Genomic DNA, 13,256 nt, shown 5'->3' on the forward strand with positions numbered 1-13,256 from the left:
ATTCTTTTTATGTGCCTTTTTTTTTTTTATCAAGCCACAAAGGTGTAAAATTTAAACAGCCTATGATTTTGGATAGCCGGCTAATGACCTTTTTATGTGTTGTTGAACTCACCAGGTCACCGAGGAACAGCGCCCCTGCTGGTCAGGTCGGGCGTCTCTGGGCTGCAGGTCACATACGCCAGTGACGAGAAGCAGCTCTTCCAGGAACTGGTCACCGTCATGAGGAGGTGTGTTGGTGTAGCCTTGACACATGCCACTTTCTCATATGTGGGAGAGGCTGTTACGTCAAAATATAATTAAAAAAAAAAAAAAAAAAAAAATCTGGCAGGTTAATGCAGTCTGGCTTAATGGCAAATATGCTACCTTGTAGAATATCATACAAAATGTTTCCTGAAGGGATACTGGGAAATGCTAGTGCATTGCAATGCAAATAGAACCACCAGCTATTGCCGTATAATAATTGGCTGAAAAAAAATGTACTATGTCTAGAAGGTAGTGTGCAGTAATTGGTAATTACTTGAGTTGCCAAAATGCTTACCCTCTGCAGGTTGGATAAGAGATAAAGGATGATAGGCGTCAAGTTATGATGATAATTCTTGCAAAACTGCGATATAGGGCTTACAAATGATCTCATGATCCTGTTGTTGTCCTGGTAGGTTTGACCCGGACATCCTGGTGGGCTACGAGGTACAGATGCATTCCTGGGGCTACCTCCTCCAGCGGGCGTCCGTGCTCGGAGTGGACCTGTGCCAGCAGCTGTCGCGGGTGCCAGGTAGGGCAAGCAATAACCAAGACCAGGAATTCCCATACTGCAAAAAAGCAAAAGCACAAGCTTCCGCAAGCAATTTTATTTTCAGAGTTCAATGCAGGTTGTGAGTTTGGAATACAAATGAAATGTTGAATATTGTTTTTCAGTTTAGATCTGAGAACAATAACAACAAGAAATGAAATATGCACAATATAATCCAGCCGCATACACTCACAGTCCACCAGGCAACAGTGGTACAAAATGTAATATCAAAGTACTTTGTGTCTGTTTTGATTATGAGGTGGGCTGTGCCAGAATGTAGCTTTGCCAGTTCAGAATTTATGCATGGTGCATTTTAATTTAACTTGTCTTGTGATTTGGTACCATACCTACTGGAGTTTAGACAAAATGAGGTAGAGGGCTAACTTCAATAGTAGAGCCTTTGTGTAAAAGTAACCCAGTGTATTTCCACTCGTAATGTTAATGAGTCACAATTGTGCTCACTCTAATGAAAAACATGGCATTGTGGTAAAACTGCACTGATTAAAATTCATTTTTACCAACTTGATTATTCTAATAGTCGGTGTAGCACATCACTTCTTCATTTACTTTGTGATTTTCTGTTGTGCTGTGTGACATCAGTCTTACTTATCTGCTTACCCACCTACCTACGTTCATAATTCTGTTCTTGAGACAGAATCACTTGCTAAGCTTGGCATTTTGTGCAGCCTGCCACAGCAGAGCTCACTCTGCCCTTTTCCACGCAGTAAACCCCCGGCTGATGGCAGAATATTAAGTCCCTCTCTTTCTAAAAGAGGCTGCGTCACACTCGGCAAATCCATAAATTGATGCCAGTGCATGTTGAGCACAGAGCTGTATATTTTTCATGTGAGGGATTTTTCAACCGTAATTATCACTGGAACATTGAATAGGACAGTGTGAGCTGAGGATATTGAGAACTAAGTTCTGTCAAATGGAAGATGTGCGCGTGTGTATGTGTGTGTTTTTGTTTTCTAACAAACCTCAAATAGCTTCCTTGCACCGTTCTGAAACAAGCCAGCAATTTCAGGTCAAGGGAAAGTATGTTCGTGTGTTTGACTTTGTGTTCGTGTGTATGTCTATAAATAAAAATGTGTCTGCCTCAGTGTGTGTGTGTGAGTGTAAAAAATGCATGTGCAGCTGTGAACACGAGTACGTACACTACAGTGTCTGCTTGTGAGTGTGTAAGTGTCTGCTTTTTGTCTGTGTGTGTGTGTGTGTGTGTGTGTGTACAAAGTGAATGGAGTGCCTCTGGCGTCTCCCTCTCCTCAGTAATTGGCTGTCTGGCTTGCTGCCTGTCCTCAGGTGACTCCAAAGAGAATCGCTTTGCAGCAGACAGGGATGAATACGGGGCCGACACCATGACTGAGATCCACATCATAGGACGCATTACCCTCAACCTGTGGAGGGTGATGAAGACCGAGGTGGGTGCCGCATTGTGTCACCTTAAATGACCCTCCGCCCCTCCCTCCTCCCCTCCTTTTTTTCTTTTTTTTTTTATCAGCGTTTGGCTTTCACAGTTCTCTGCTCTTTCGGACAGGGTTCCCAGGGTTCCCACCAGGGTAGAAAGTTAACACATCTTTCTCAGACGACATTCTTTACCCCCTTTTATGGATATTTTGATCCTTTTTTTAAAGGGCAGTTTTATTATATTCCTAAAATGAAAGGTTGGGGGATGCTACAGATTCACTCCGACTGTTGCTGTGTCCACCATCACTGTGAACCCAGTCACTCAGTAACTGGCTGTCCAATACCTTTCTTTCAGTTTTATTATATTTGCTGTGCACATTTGTAACCTCTAAAGGAAGAACCCTCTTGATTTCGGTGACCCCATGACTTTTCCTCTAGCGCCACCATCAGCCCAGACTTTGAATTACTCAGCATGATAATGTTAGAGCTGATTTTCAGCATACACAGCAGCATGGTGCGTGACTTTTTCTACTGTTTCAGGCTGTGCTATTTGATTGGTTTCTGATCACAAGATGGTCTATTCCAGGCGTATCAAACTGGTGCCATGGAGGGCCGAGAGGCTGCAGGTTTTCATTCCAACCAAAAAGTCCTCCATGGCACCAGTTTGACACCCCTGGTCTATTCAGTCATATGTAAATAATCTGAGAACTCACCAAATAATCTACAGACAGAGCAAAATGAAAAGCAGGGTTATTCATATTTTACAGGCATTGTTTGCCTCCCTAACCTGTAAATTTTCAACCCTGGTTCTCACTGGTCATGTGATTTCTGGTTTGTCTTGGGCTTTATAGAGTTGTACTCCACGAAGCCAACGAACATAATTCAATTTTATAAATGTTCACTGCAAAGAATATAAAAGAGTCAGATTTTTTGAAAAATGTACCAGATTTTTTTTCTTTTTTCACATATTTGTTGCTTTAAATGTTGGTTTCTCTCCACAGACAGACAAGCTGTTGTAGAAACCAGTCCCCCACTCCAGAAGTTTTGAGCTGAAAAACAAAAACAAAGCAGGAAGGAATAAAAATTTATTAGGTCTCAGAGGTGCTCTGACATAGTCATGGAAAACTCATGGTGGGAGTCCTGTTGAGCGCTACTTCTAGGAACTTTTGAGCTGAGCAGATCTTTTTATTTGTGCCCCAGGTGAATTTGAACAACTACAGTTTTGAGAATGTGGCTTTCCATGTGCTGCACCAGCGCTTCCCCCTGTACAGCCCCCGCACGCTGTCCGACTGGTTCGACCACACCACCGACCTCTACAGGTTTGTGCAACACCAAGCAGACGTGTTCTGATATTTTTAAGACTTTTAACTCTGTTAAAGCTAACGTTTCTGCTTTAACCCTTTGTTTCCTGTTTAATTTTCGGGCTGACCACCGGTTCAGCTGGCATTTTGTAATATTTCGTCATAGACATAAATGGATACGTGCGTAAACTGCTTGTATTTCCTCTGACTTTTCAAAGTAAATAACCTCTTATTGATTGCTGAATCATAGATTTGATATGATGAATGTTAGCTGTTCAAACTGTATGTGTATGTGGGTGTGTGTGTTTGTGTATGTTTATCTCATTTTTCATGTTTTGCCATTCCTTGTTTTCATACCTTTTTGCATGTGACTTGTTGGATGTAGGTAAGAACTGTGCAAATGAAGTTAACTGTTGTAATAATTTGCATGTGTCAGGTGGAAGATGGTGGACCACTACGTGAGCCGTGTGTGCGGCACCATGCAGCTTCTGCAGCAGCACGACATCATCGGCAGAACCAGCGAGCTGGCCAGAGTGTTTGGGATCCAGTTCTACCACGTTCTGACCAGAGGATCCCAGGTATCAGACTGGGGCCATGAGCTCACTTCAGGAAGTTTCAAAGGCCGGAAATCTTTTGTCTTAACTCAGTTCTAATGTGAAATTAAAATGCAGGCTGTGCTGTTTCCCGTCCCTCATGCAGTGAGACTTCATTAAACTGAATTGGTCTGGTTTGTGACAAAACTTGCAGGGATGATGCATCAGAGCACTGTGTTCTGGGATATAAAAATGAAAGGTCTAATGATTGACATGAAGCCTGCAACACACATCTCACTACCCTTACACATTACACTGATTGGCAGTGAGGACATCATAACTAAAGGTCAAATTTTCACACTTTGAAATAGCTACAGGACAACTCCGACAAGCAATTTTCTGAAATACACTTCTTGCAAAGCAATATTAGCTCACCTCTGCTGTCTGTCTGGTACTGTATGGTAATTTTGCAGCCTGGAAATTTAGTCACAGTTAACTATACTTAGACGTTGCATCAGCGGGGTCTTTTCTTGATGAATAAAACGATGATAAATGGACTAGGGGATAGAGAATGTATAGATTGACAGGTGGGTAGGTAGATGGATGGATAGATCTGCAGAGATGTTTTATTAATACCCAGTGGGAAAGTGGTATCATAGCAGATTCACAGTAAAAGACAACATAGTAAAACTCAAGAAATTATAATTTAAAAAAAATCTAAAGAAGCAACAGTAAAAACAACAGAAAACTGAATACAGATAAATTCAGAGTGCATTGATTTTTTTGTTCTTTTTCTTTTGAATCAGTCTCAACCTGCTCTTCCTCACTCCTCCTCTTATTTCTGTCTCTGCAGTACCGTGTTGAGTCCATGATGCTGCGTGTGGCGAAGCCGCTGAACTACGTCGCCGTGACGCCCAGCATCCAGCAGCGAGCCCAGCAGAGGGCGCCCCAGTGTATCCCGCTGGTCATGGAGCCCCAGTCGCGCTTCTACAGCAACTCAGTGGTGGTGCTGGACTTCCAGTCGCTCTATCCCTCCATCGTCATCGCGTATAACTACTGCTTCTCAACCTGCCTGGGCCACGTGGACAGCCTGGGAACGTGAGGAAGACACACACACACACACACACACACACACGCCCAATTGAACATTGACTTATTAGCTGCATGTCTGCCAGAGACCTCTCTTCTCACATAACTTTTAAAAGGAAACAACATGCTAAGAGCTCTGCATGTTGTAGAGCACAGAGCAAGCACTGACGTTAAAAAAAAAAAAAAAAAAAAAATCGATTTTTCACGAGGGTTTCTGTAGTTGCATAGCAACAGCAGGAACCATGTACAGAGCTTCAACATGCATATGTCTAGTAATCGGAGGTAAAAAGAAGTGTCTGGTGCACATCCAGAGGCTTCATCCTCATAAGGCAGCATGTAGACCTCAGTGCAGTGGAAAATTTTTCAATATTTCCCATTAAGGAAAAAAAAAACAGGTTCTCATACAAAAATGATGTTTTGAATCTTATGAAAAAAAAAACAAAACCTTGAATATATTTTGAGATCGGTATTAGTACCAAAAATAACCTGTTGAACCCATTTCCAGCCTTGACTGAGGCTGTTCCTACATGTCTGCACACCCATTTAACACTTTTTTTTGGATCATTTTGAACATCAAGCCTGGAGCCATATCAGCTGTGTGAGAGGACAAACAAGTCTCCAATTAACACTTGTCGACTCCAAATAAATGCCACTGAAAAAAAAAAAAAAGACAAATCCACACTTCAGCCCTGGAAAATGTGCTGTGTGTGTGTGTAGGCAGCCACAGTTTGGCATCATGTCTGATTTTCAGTATCAAACCAAATCCACAGGTGGGGTTACAGATCAGCAGCCTGTCCCCAGCCTGGATTACCATTTGGCCTGACCTTTTACCTTTTGCGTAGTGCAGCATTATCAGTCCTGCTGGGAGTCGAGCTCTCGCTGCTGGAGCTCTAAAGGTCACGGAGGCACCCGAGCCTTCCTGCCATAACAAGCCTGCAACCTATGAGGGAACACAAAGGCATGCACACAAACTTACGATCACCTCATCACGTTATGCCAGACTTCACATTGACATTTGTGGGCATAATGATGCTCGGCTGCTTCTTGATGCTTAATCAAGATGCCACAATATTCCCGGAAGCGTGATGATACCAGGAGTGAGCATAAAGAAGTAGAAAAGGACAGATGACTTGTTTTTTTGTTGTAAGGATTTTGGCTTTAGTTAGAACAGTGATTTTCAAAGTCGGGTCCGAGGCCCCCCAGGGGTCCTTGACAGTCTTCCCCAGGGTTCTCAGCAAAACGAGGAATAGTTTAGATTCACTTGAATTCAAATTTTTGTGAAAGGCATCTCAATGCAGCCTGGTCTGACATTTAAATATCTAATTTTGAGGAATAAATTATAAATGTAGTTGTAATGTAGTTGTAAAAAAAATAAAAGAAAAAAATGCAACATTTTTCGTCATCGTTTAAAGGTAATTGCATTTTGTTTTGGTTTGGTTTTTTTGGTGCTTTTTGGGTATTTTCCTGTAATTTTTACTTTTCTTGTATTTTTTTTACTAATATTTTTTGCTCATTTTCAGGTCATTTCTTGCTAATTTCACCTTTCACCTTTTTCCCATGTTTTTGAAAGAAATGAAGTGAATTCACTTGGATTTCGGAAATATATATATGTGATTATTTCAATGTTGTGTTTTAATCTCACCACTTTGAATTAATTTACACATAGGCATATCACAACTGGACATAATTAAGACAAACCAAAATATCTTTTCATGTCAGGATCCCAAATGCAAAATAACTTCAAGTTTGGGGGTCAACTTCAGGGTCCAAAATGTGAAAAAGTTCGACAGCACCTGAGTTAGATAGACAGCCATCATGTGTCTGCAGGTGTATGCTCTCTGTTTGTTTGGTTACATGTGCTTTCATCCATGCGTGTGTGTCTGTGTTTCAGACCCGATGAGTTTAAGTTCGGCTGCACCTCCCTGAGGGTCCCCCCCGAGCTCCTCTACCAGCTCCGAAATGACATCACCGTCTCCCCCAATGGCATCGCCTTCGTCAAGGTACAGCATATCTGAGCTGGGATTTACCCAAACAACTTGATTTTTGTCCTGGAAAACATTTGGCTCTTCATCCATCAGGTCCGCCGCATGAGTCGTCCAAATCACTCAGCAGTGACACTTTATTAAGGTTCAATACCTCACTGAGAAGGCCACACGTGTCTGCAGGAGCCCGACTCCACACACCATGTCCCTCTATTCATTTATTTAATTCACTCTCTAGTTACGTAACACCAACACACACAAGCACCTACAGCACGATATGCATTGATGTGTGATGGAGTTATTAAGGGTCACGTAGCCTGTTTTTACTTCTCACCGGCTGGTTTGGTCATTTTGGCAACAACTGGCATCCTATCAAGGTTAGATTTTGCTTTGTGAGTCTATGAGCAGTCACGTAACACGACTGGAGCAGCTTTACTGGTTGTTAAGATGCTCCGTATATTTTTGACTTGGTGAAAATGTAAATTGGATTCAGCAGTTGTCTTTTGCTGTGAGAGATTTTCTTTTGGCACCATACTGTTTGTGATGCTTCCTTACAGCACTGGTGTGTTGTTGATGCTGTTTATGAATCCTCGCTTGCACACGCAGGGCCAAAACATATTGAAGGTTGCACAGTATGTAGAAAAATGATACTCAAGTTGGCAAACACTGCTTATCAAAATCCTGGGTCCTGCTGAGGATGCTGCTCATACTAGATTTTTTTTTTTTTTTTTTTTGGATGACTCTTCATATCTGTTGAATTTAACACATATCAGATATCAATTTAAAGTCAGTTATGAGGACAAGGCATGTGTGTGCAGAGTAACGATAGCAAAAGATGTCACATCCATTTGTGTACCTCAGAGTCTCCTGCTTGTTTCAGACACATTTTGGTTCCAGGAAATTCGACTGAATTGAGACATCTCCACAAATACCAGCCAAAATAGCTATTTGGTTTCCTATCTGTTGTTGTCTCATTGTCCTCCATGCTAACATCACCTCAGCTTGGCCAACACACTTGCCAAAATAATTATAATTTGGGTGAATGGCATATCTGATATAATTGCAGTCCTGACAGTTGAATGTTCACACACAAGTTGCACGTTGGCCACATGCCTTTGGATTTAATTTAGTGTCTTATAGGTTCAGATCAGGATGAAAAATGTGACTCCATGCAGCTTTTTTTTGTTGCACTAATGAGGGAAAACTTTGACTTGTCCATCTGGAGCGTGGAAGTGGCACTGCAACCTTACAAACGATCTAGTATTTGAAGTCATTTGGAAATCAAACACATCTCAAATGATCGTGTGCCTTGTGTGCGTCCAGCCCACAGTGCGTAAGGGAGTCCTGCCCAACATGCTGGAGGAAATCCTGAACACGCGCATCATGGTGAAGCAGTCGATGAAAACCCACAAGCAGGACAAGGCACTGATGAGGCTGCTGGACGCCCGGCAGCTCGGCCTCAAGCTCATCGCCAACGTCACCTTCGGCTACACCGCCGCCAACTACTCAGGACGCATGCCCAGCGTGGAGGTAGGCAGTTACCATCAGCCAAGTTATCACTTAACCCACTCATCTTGTAAAGGTTTTAGGACTATTAAAGAGAGGAGAAGAATGTTTAAGACTTTGCATGATGTTTACGGCTTTGAAGAAGAATAATGAAAGTAGTAGGAAGGCATGTTGCTGCTGTCATGTCAAAATGTCCTAGTAGTAGTGATTTTTATGTTTTCACTTCAATTAATTACTGCTTTCTATATGGGCTGAGAAAATTCTTGTGACTCCTCTGCCTGTTGTCAGGTTGGAGACAGCATCGTCCACAAAGCCAGAGAGACTCTGGAGAGAGCCATCAAACTGGTCAATGACACCAAGAAATGGGGAGCCCATGTTGTGTACGGAGACACTGACAGGTAAGTTGTATGTCAGTGCTTTTTTTTTTCAGCAAAGCCTCAGCAAATGTACTGCAATGACTAGAAGTGGGTAGAATCTACAGTAAATGAGGGGGACTCACAGATGAATGACCAAATCACTGATTAGACCTTACTCCAGCCGGAGACCAATAAGCTTTAATGATTTATTTCTGCTTTCTCCCACTGCGTGCAGCTTTGTTAACGGGTCGCTCTGTTCTGACTGTGAGCTGTGTCACAGACTTCAGCTGAATGCAATAATCTGCTGCTACAGTACAAAGTCAAATTGTTTCTCTTTAGCAGCTTTGGTGTTGCCTTGCATAACGGCACATTATTATGATAGCTAGCTCTCAAACACTAATTAAGTAGCATTAATCAACAAATAAACAGACAAAATGAATAATTACTCCAGTGCTTACTATCTACCCCGGCAGCGGACACAACCCCTCTCTAAATGTTATTTCTGAGATGTTAATTTGGGAAGCTTGGCATGGTTGTAATCAGCCTCTTGTCCAGTTGGCGTTTTGCTCATGGATCATACTCACATCAGTAGTACCTCATTTACACCATGAATTCAGTCCAGGGCCCGAGCAGAGTACTGCAAAGGCCATCTCGTACCTGCAGGGATTATTATTCTGTTTGTTTTTTATGATTCAGACACTTTCTTGGAGTGCAAAACTCACCAAACTTTGTACATGCATGAGAGGTGGCGAAAATTGGTATCTGATATGGATCTTGGGCTTGAGTGTTGCAAATTGGCTCAATAGCGCCCCCTAACAATTTTCAAAATGAAAGCCCCCACCTTTAAAATTTGACATGGATGTGTGAGATTTTGTAGGCAGATGTAACACCATGTGGAAAAAAGCCTCTTGGAACCAACAGGAATTTACCCATTTTGAACTTGCTGTGTAATTTTTGTGCAGTGTTGAAGTACAACACCTGGAAATGACATTATTAGACTTATTATTAAGAAGAATTGTGAAGCTTTTGCGTTTTCGTGGAACGTCCTGGACTTGAGCTGCTGGTCTGTGTGCGTTTTCCACCGCAAAACTTGTCCAGTTGTCCAATCTTCCCCCAAAGTTCTCGCGCTTGATCCTCGCCTGAACACATCTACATGTCAGTATTGAGTCGAAGTCATAGCGCAACCCACTGGCAACAGGAAATAAAGCCTTATGTTACACACTTCCTTTGATTTACATGAAATTTAAAGTGTGTGATGTACATTTGATATGCAGCATCGTAATGTACATCAAGTTTTCTGGCATCACATAGTGGATACAGGAAGTGATCTCCTGCAGTCAGTGACCAGTAGCCATTAAAATGTGGATCTTTACATAAAATTTAAAGTGTGTGGGCCACATTGGGGTGAGCGAGTAGCGACACCAACGCTGACGCTGCCCGACGTGTGAGGGCCCGTTCATCTCTGCTTGTGGCTTTAATTCTAATTGTTATCAAAAACATGTCTTCAGCAGCTGGACAAAAATCCAACTTCTGCACCACCGCACTTTCTTTCAGAATATGCAAATTCCATCTGCAACGACAGTAAACATCTGATTTCATTTGTGCTCGAGCTGTGAGTCAGAACCGGCCGTGTTTGTTTCCTCAGATCAGAACAGAACTGTGCACCGTTTCCCTTTTCGCTCGGGGACGTAACATTTTGGACTCCAGATTATTTATGCGGCTTAGAGAAATGTTTCCACTTAACACTTGGCCAACTGCTAAACTGCTGCTGTTGTGTGTGTGTGTGTGTGTGTTGCAGTATGTTTGTTCTGCTGAAGGGAGCCACCAAAGAGCAGGCCTTCAAAATCGGCAATGAGATCGCCGAGGCGGTGACTGCGACCAACCCGAAGCCTGTCAAGCTGAAGTTTGAGAAGGTAACGCTCAGTCACAACACATCTAGACAGCAGCGAGCCTCTCTGGCCCTGCAGCCGTGCTGAAGTGTGTTTTCATTCATTCAGCAGCCCCCCGACACACACACACACACACACACACATACACACACATGCAGAGCTGCTTTTACTGCACTTTTATGTGGATGAGCGTGTAAATTTCCTCTGCAGGCTACACAGACACACATTCACATCAGTTACTGATCTATAGGTCTAATTCCCTGTGTGTGTGTGTGTGTGTGTGTGTGTGTGTGTGTGTGTGTGTGTGTGTGTGTGTGTGTGTGTGTGTGTGTTCCCAGGTGTACCTGCCATGCGTGCTACAGACAAAGAAGCGCTACGTGGGCTACATGTATGAAAGCCTCGACCAAAAAGAGCCCGTGTTCGATGCCAAGGGGATCGAGACGGTGCGCCGAGACGGCTGCCCTGCTGTTTCCAAGGTAACTGGCAACCCCCCCTCACCGTCACCCCCCCTCCTCATTTCAGCACACTCTACACCAATCACGGCTGTGGCAGATTTCTCCCTCCTCTCATTCACTCAGACCGCTGCACACGTGTCAATCAGGGAAAAGGTCCCTTCCCGCTCAAGGGAAACGGGTGTTTTTGTGTCTAGACGCAGACAGTCCAGGCTCAACTGTCTAAGCGTTAACGCCAATTATTTTGCAATTTGCTGAGTCATATAAGAATCATTTATCATTTCAATATCAGGACTTATTACATCGGGGAGTCAGTTACTATTTACCTCTGCACATTTCCTCTCAACTGTAATCCTGCTCTTGTTAAAACTGACCTATCCATGTATCCGTGCACTCACTGGGATTCATTCACTCATCTGTCATCTGCTAATTAACTTATTCATCTCTCCGCCCGTGGCTCCATGTGTGTGTGCCCACCACCCCGACTCCCTGACCCTCAGATTCTGGAGCGTTCCATCAAGCTGCTGTTTGAGACACGCGACATCAGCCAGGTGAAGCAGTTTGTGCAGCGTCAGTGTGTGAAGATCCTGGAGGGCAGAGCCAGCATGCAGGACCTCACCTTCGCCAAGGAGTACCGAGGCAGCGGCTCGTACCGGCCCGGAGCCTGCGTCCCTGCCCTGGAGCTCAGCAGGTACCCTGACACTGAGTGCTCGCTCTGTGTGTGTGTGTGTGTGTGTGTGTGTGTGTGTTTGAGACAATGCCTTACCAGTGGGCATTTGCAGACAAGTCATATGCAGAGAAATGGGTGAGTGTACACAAAGAAACAGAGGAAGGCCTAAGTTTTCCTTGGATGAATTTGTGTTTGTTGACAGTGTGTGTCCGTGTGTGTGTGTGTATATGTGTGTGTGTGTGTGTGTGTGTGGGCGAGAGAGAGAGGAGCAGAAAGACTGAGGGGGAGTCAGAGAGAGAGAGACCTTGCTGTCAACTACAGTTACAGTACACAGTGTGAATCCAATTACTCCTTCCCCACAATGCTCATTGTCTGGCTGCACTAGCCTGCGTGTACAGTACCTGAGTCTGTTGCTTAGCAACCCAGCCCTTAATGGGCAGAAAAATCTGATTTCAGAGGCATGGTTAAGAGGAAAATATTCAGCCTCATTCATGAGCGATACCACAATTTATCTCCTCCATTTATCAATTCAGCCTCGCCACACAAAGAAGCAGACACGCTGACTCTTGATGTTGCTGTTCTTTTTGCAAAATGTTTGCATTTTGTAAATCTAATCACAAGAAATGGGCTCTCACTGCAATTTGGTTGTAGTAATTTTCGCTAAAAAGGAAAAGTTGACATTAAATTCATTATAACATGACAAATCTAATTTCTGAAGTCAGATCATGTCAGTCAAGGCTGTTGTGACAGACTCTTTTGTCTCTGACTCCCACCTCCTCCCACCCCCCCAACCCGCCCCTCAGGCGTATGATGGCCTACGACCGTCGCTTGGAGCCGCGGGTTGGCGAGCGGGTGCCCTACGTGATCGTGTACGGGATGCCTGGCGTGCCCCTCATCCAGCTGGTGCGTCGTCCCATGGAGGTGCTCCAGGACCCGAGCCTGCGCCTCAACACCACCTACTACATCACCAAGCAGATCCTGCCGCCGCTGGCCCGCATGTTCCAGCTGATCGGAGTGGACGTGTTCAGCTGGTACCAGGAGCTCCCCAGGGTGAGAGAAGGGATGCATGACAACAGTCAAGTCCAGAGAATGAAGAGAGAATGCAGTCTTATAAAAAGTCTATAAAAGGTCGAATGTCATGGCAAGGGTTCAGATTTTATATCAGGAGGATCAACGGCCATAAATTACCTACTTAATAAATGAGAGAAACAAGCAAAGTGACAGTAAAAAAAAAAAAAGAAATGAGGAGATGACAGAAAAATCTGGGGAATGAATGACGAC

General features: G+C 43.7%; 1 protein-coding gene across 2 annotated transcripts in view; it reads left to right on the top strand.

Annotated features, from left to right (window-relative positions):
- rev3l (REV3 like, DNA directed polymerase zeta catalytic subunit) overlaps positions 1 to 13,256 on the top strand; it is an 84,115-nt gene that overhangs the window by 66,689 nt on the left and 4,170 nt on the right. For both annotated transcript variants that reach the window (XM_030047722.1, XM_030047724.1), the window contains exons 18-30: positions 116 to 227; positions 657 to 772; positions 2,093 to 2,211; positions 3,398 to 3,516; positions 3,935 to 4,076; positions 4,885 to 5,129; positions 7,012 to 7,120; positions 8,426 to 8,632; positions 8,897 to 9,006; positions 10,763 to 10,877; positions 11,192 to 11,329; positions 11,806 to 11,996; positions 12,779 to 13,025. In XM_030047722.1, coding sequence (XP_029903582.1) covers positions 116 to 227; positions 657 to 772; positions 2,093 to 2,211; positions 3,398 to 3,516; positions 3,935 to 4,076; positions 4,885 to 5,129; positions 7,012 to 7,120; positions 8,426 to 8,632; positions 8,897 to 9,006; positions 10,763 to 10,877; positions 11,192 to 11,329; positions 11,806 to 11,996; positions 12,779 to 13,025 — 1,970 coding nt within the window. The remainder of the gene's footprint in view (positions 1 to 115; positions 228 to 656; positions 773 to 2,092; positions 2,212 to 3,397; positions 3,517 to 3,934; positions 4,077 to 4,884; positions 5,130 to 7,011; positions 7,121 to 8,425; positions 8,633 to 8,896; positions 9,007 to 10,762; positions 10,878 to 11,191; positions 11,330 to 11,805; positions 11,997 to 12,778; positions 13,026 to 13,256) is intronic.

This window comes from Myripristis murdjan, chromosome 24, assembly GCF_902150065.1.
Source record: "Myripristis murdjan chromosome 24, fMyrMur1.1, whole genome shotgun sequence".
Lineage (NCBI taxonomy): Eukaryota > Metazoa > Chordata > Actinopteri > Holocentriformes > Holocentridae > Myripristis > Myripristis murdjan.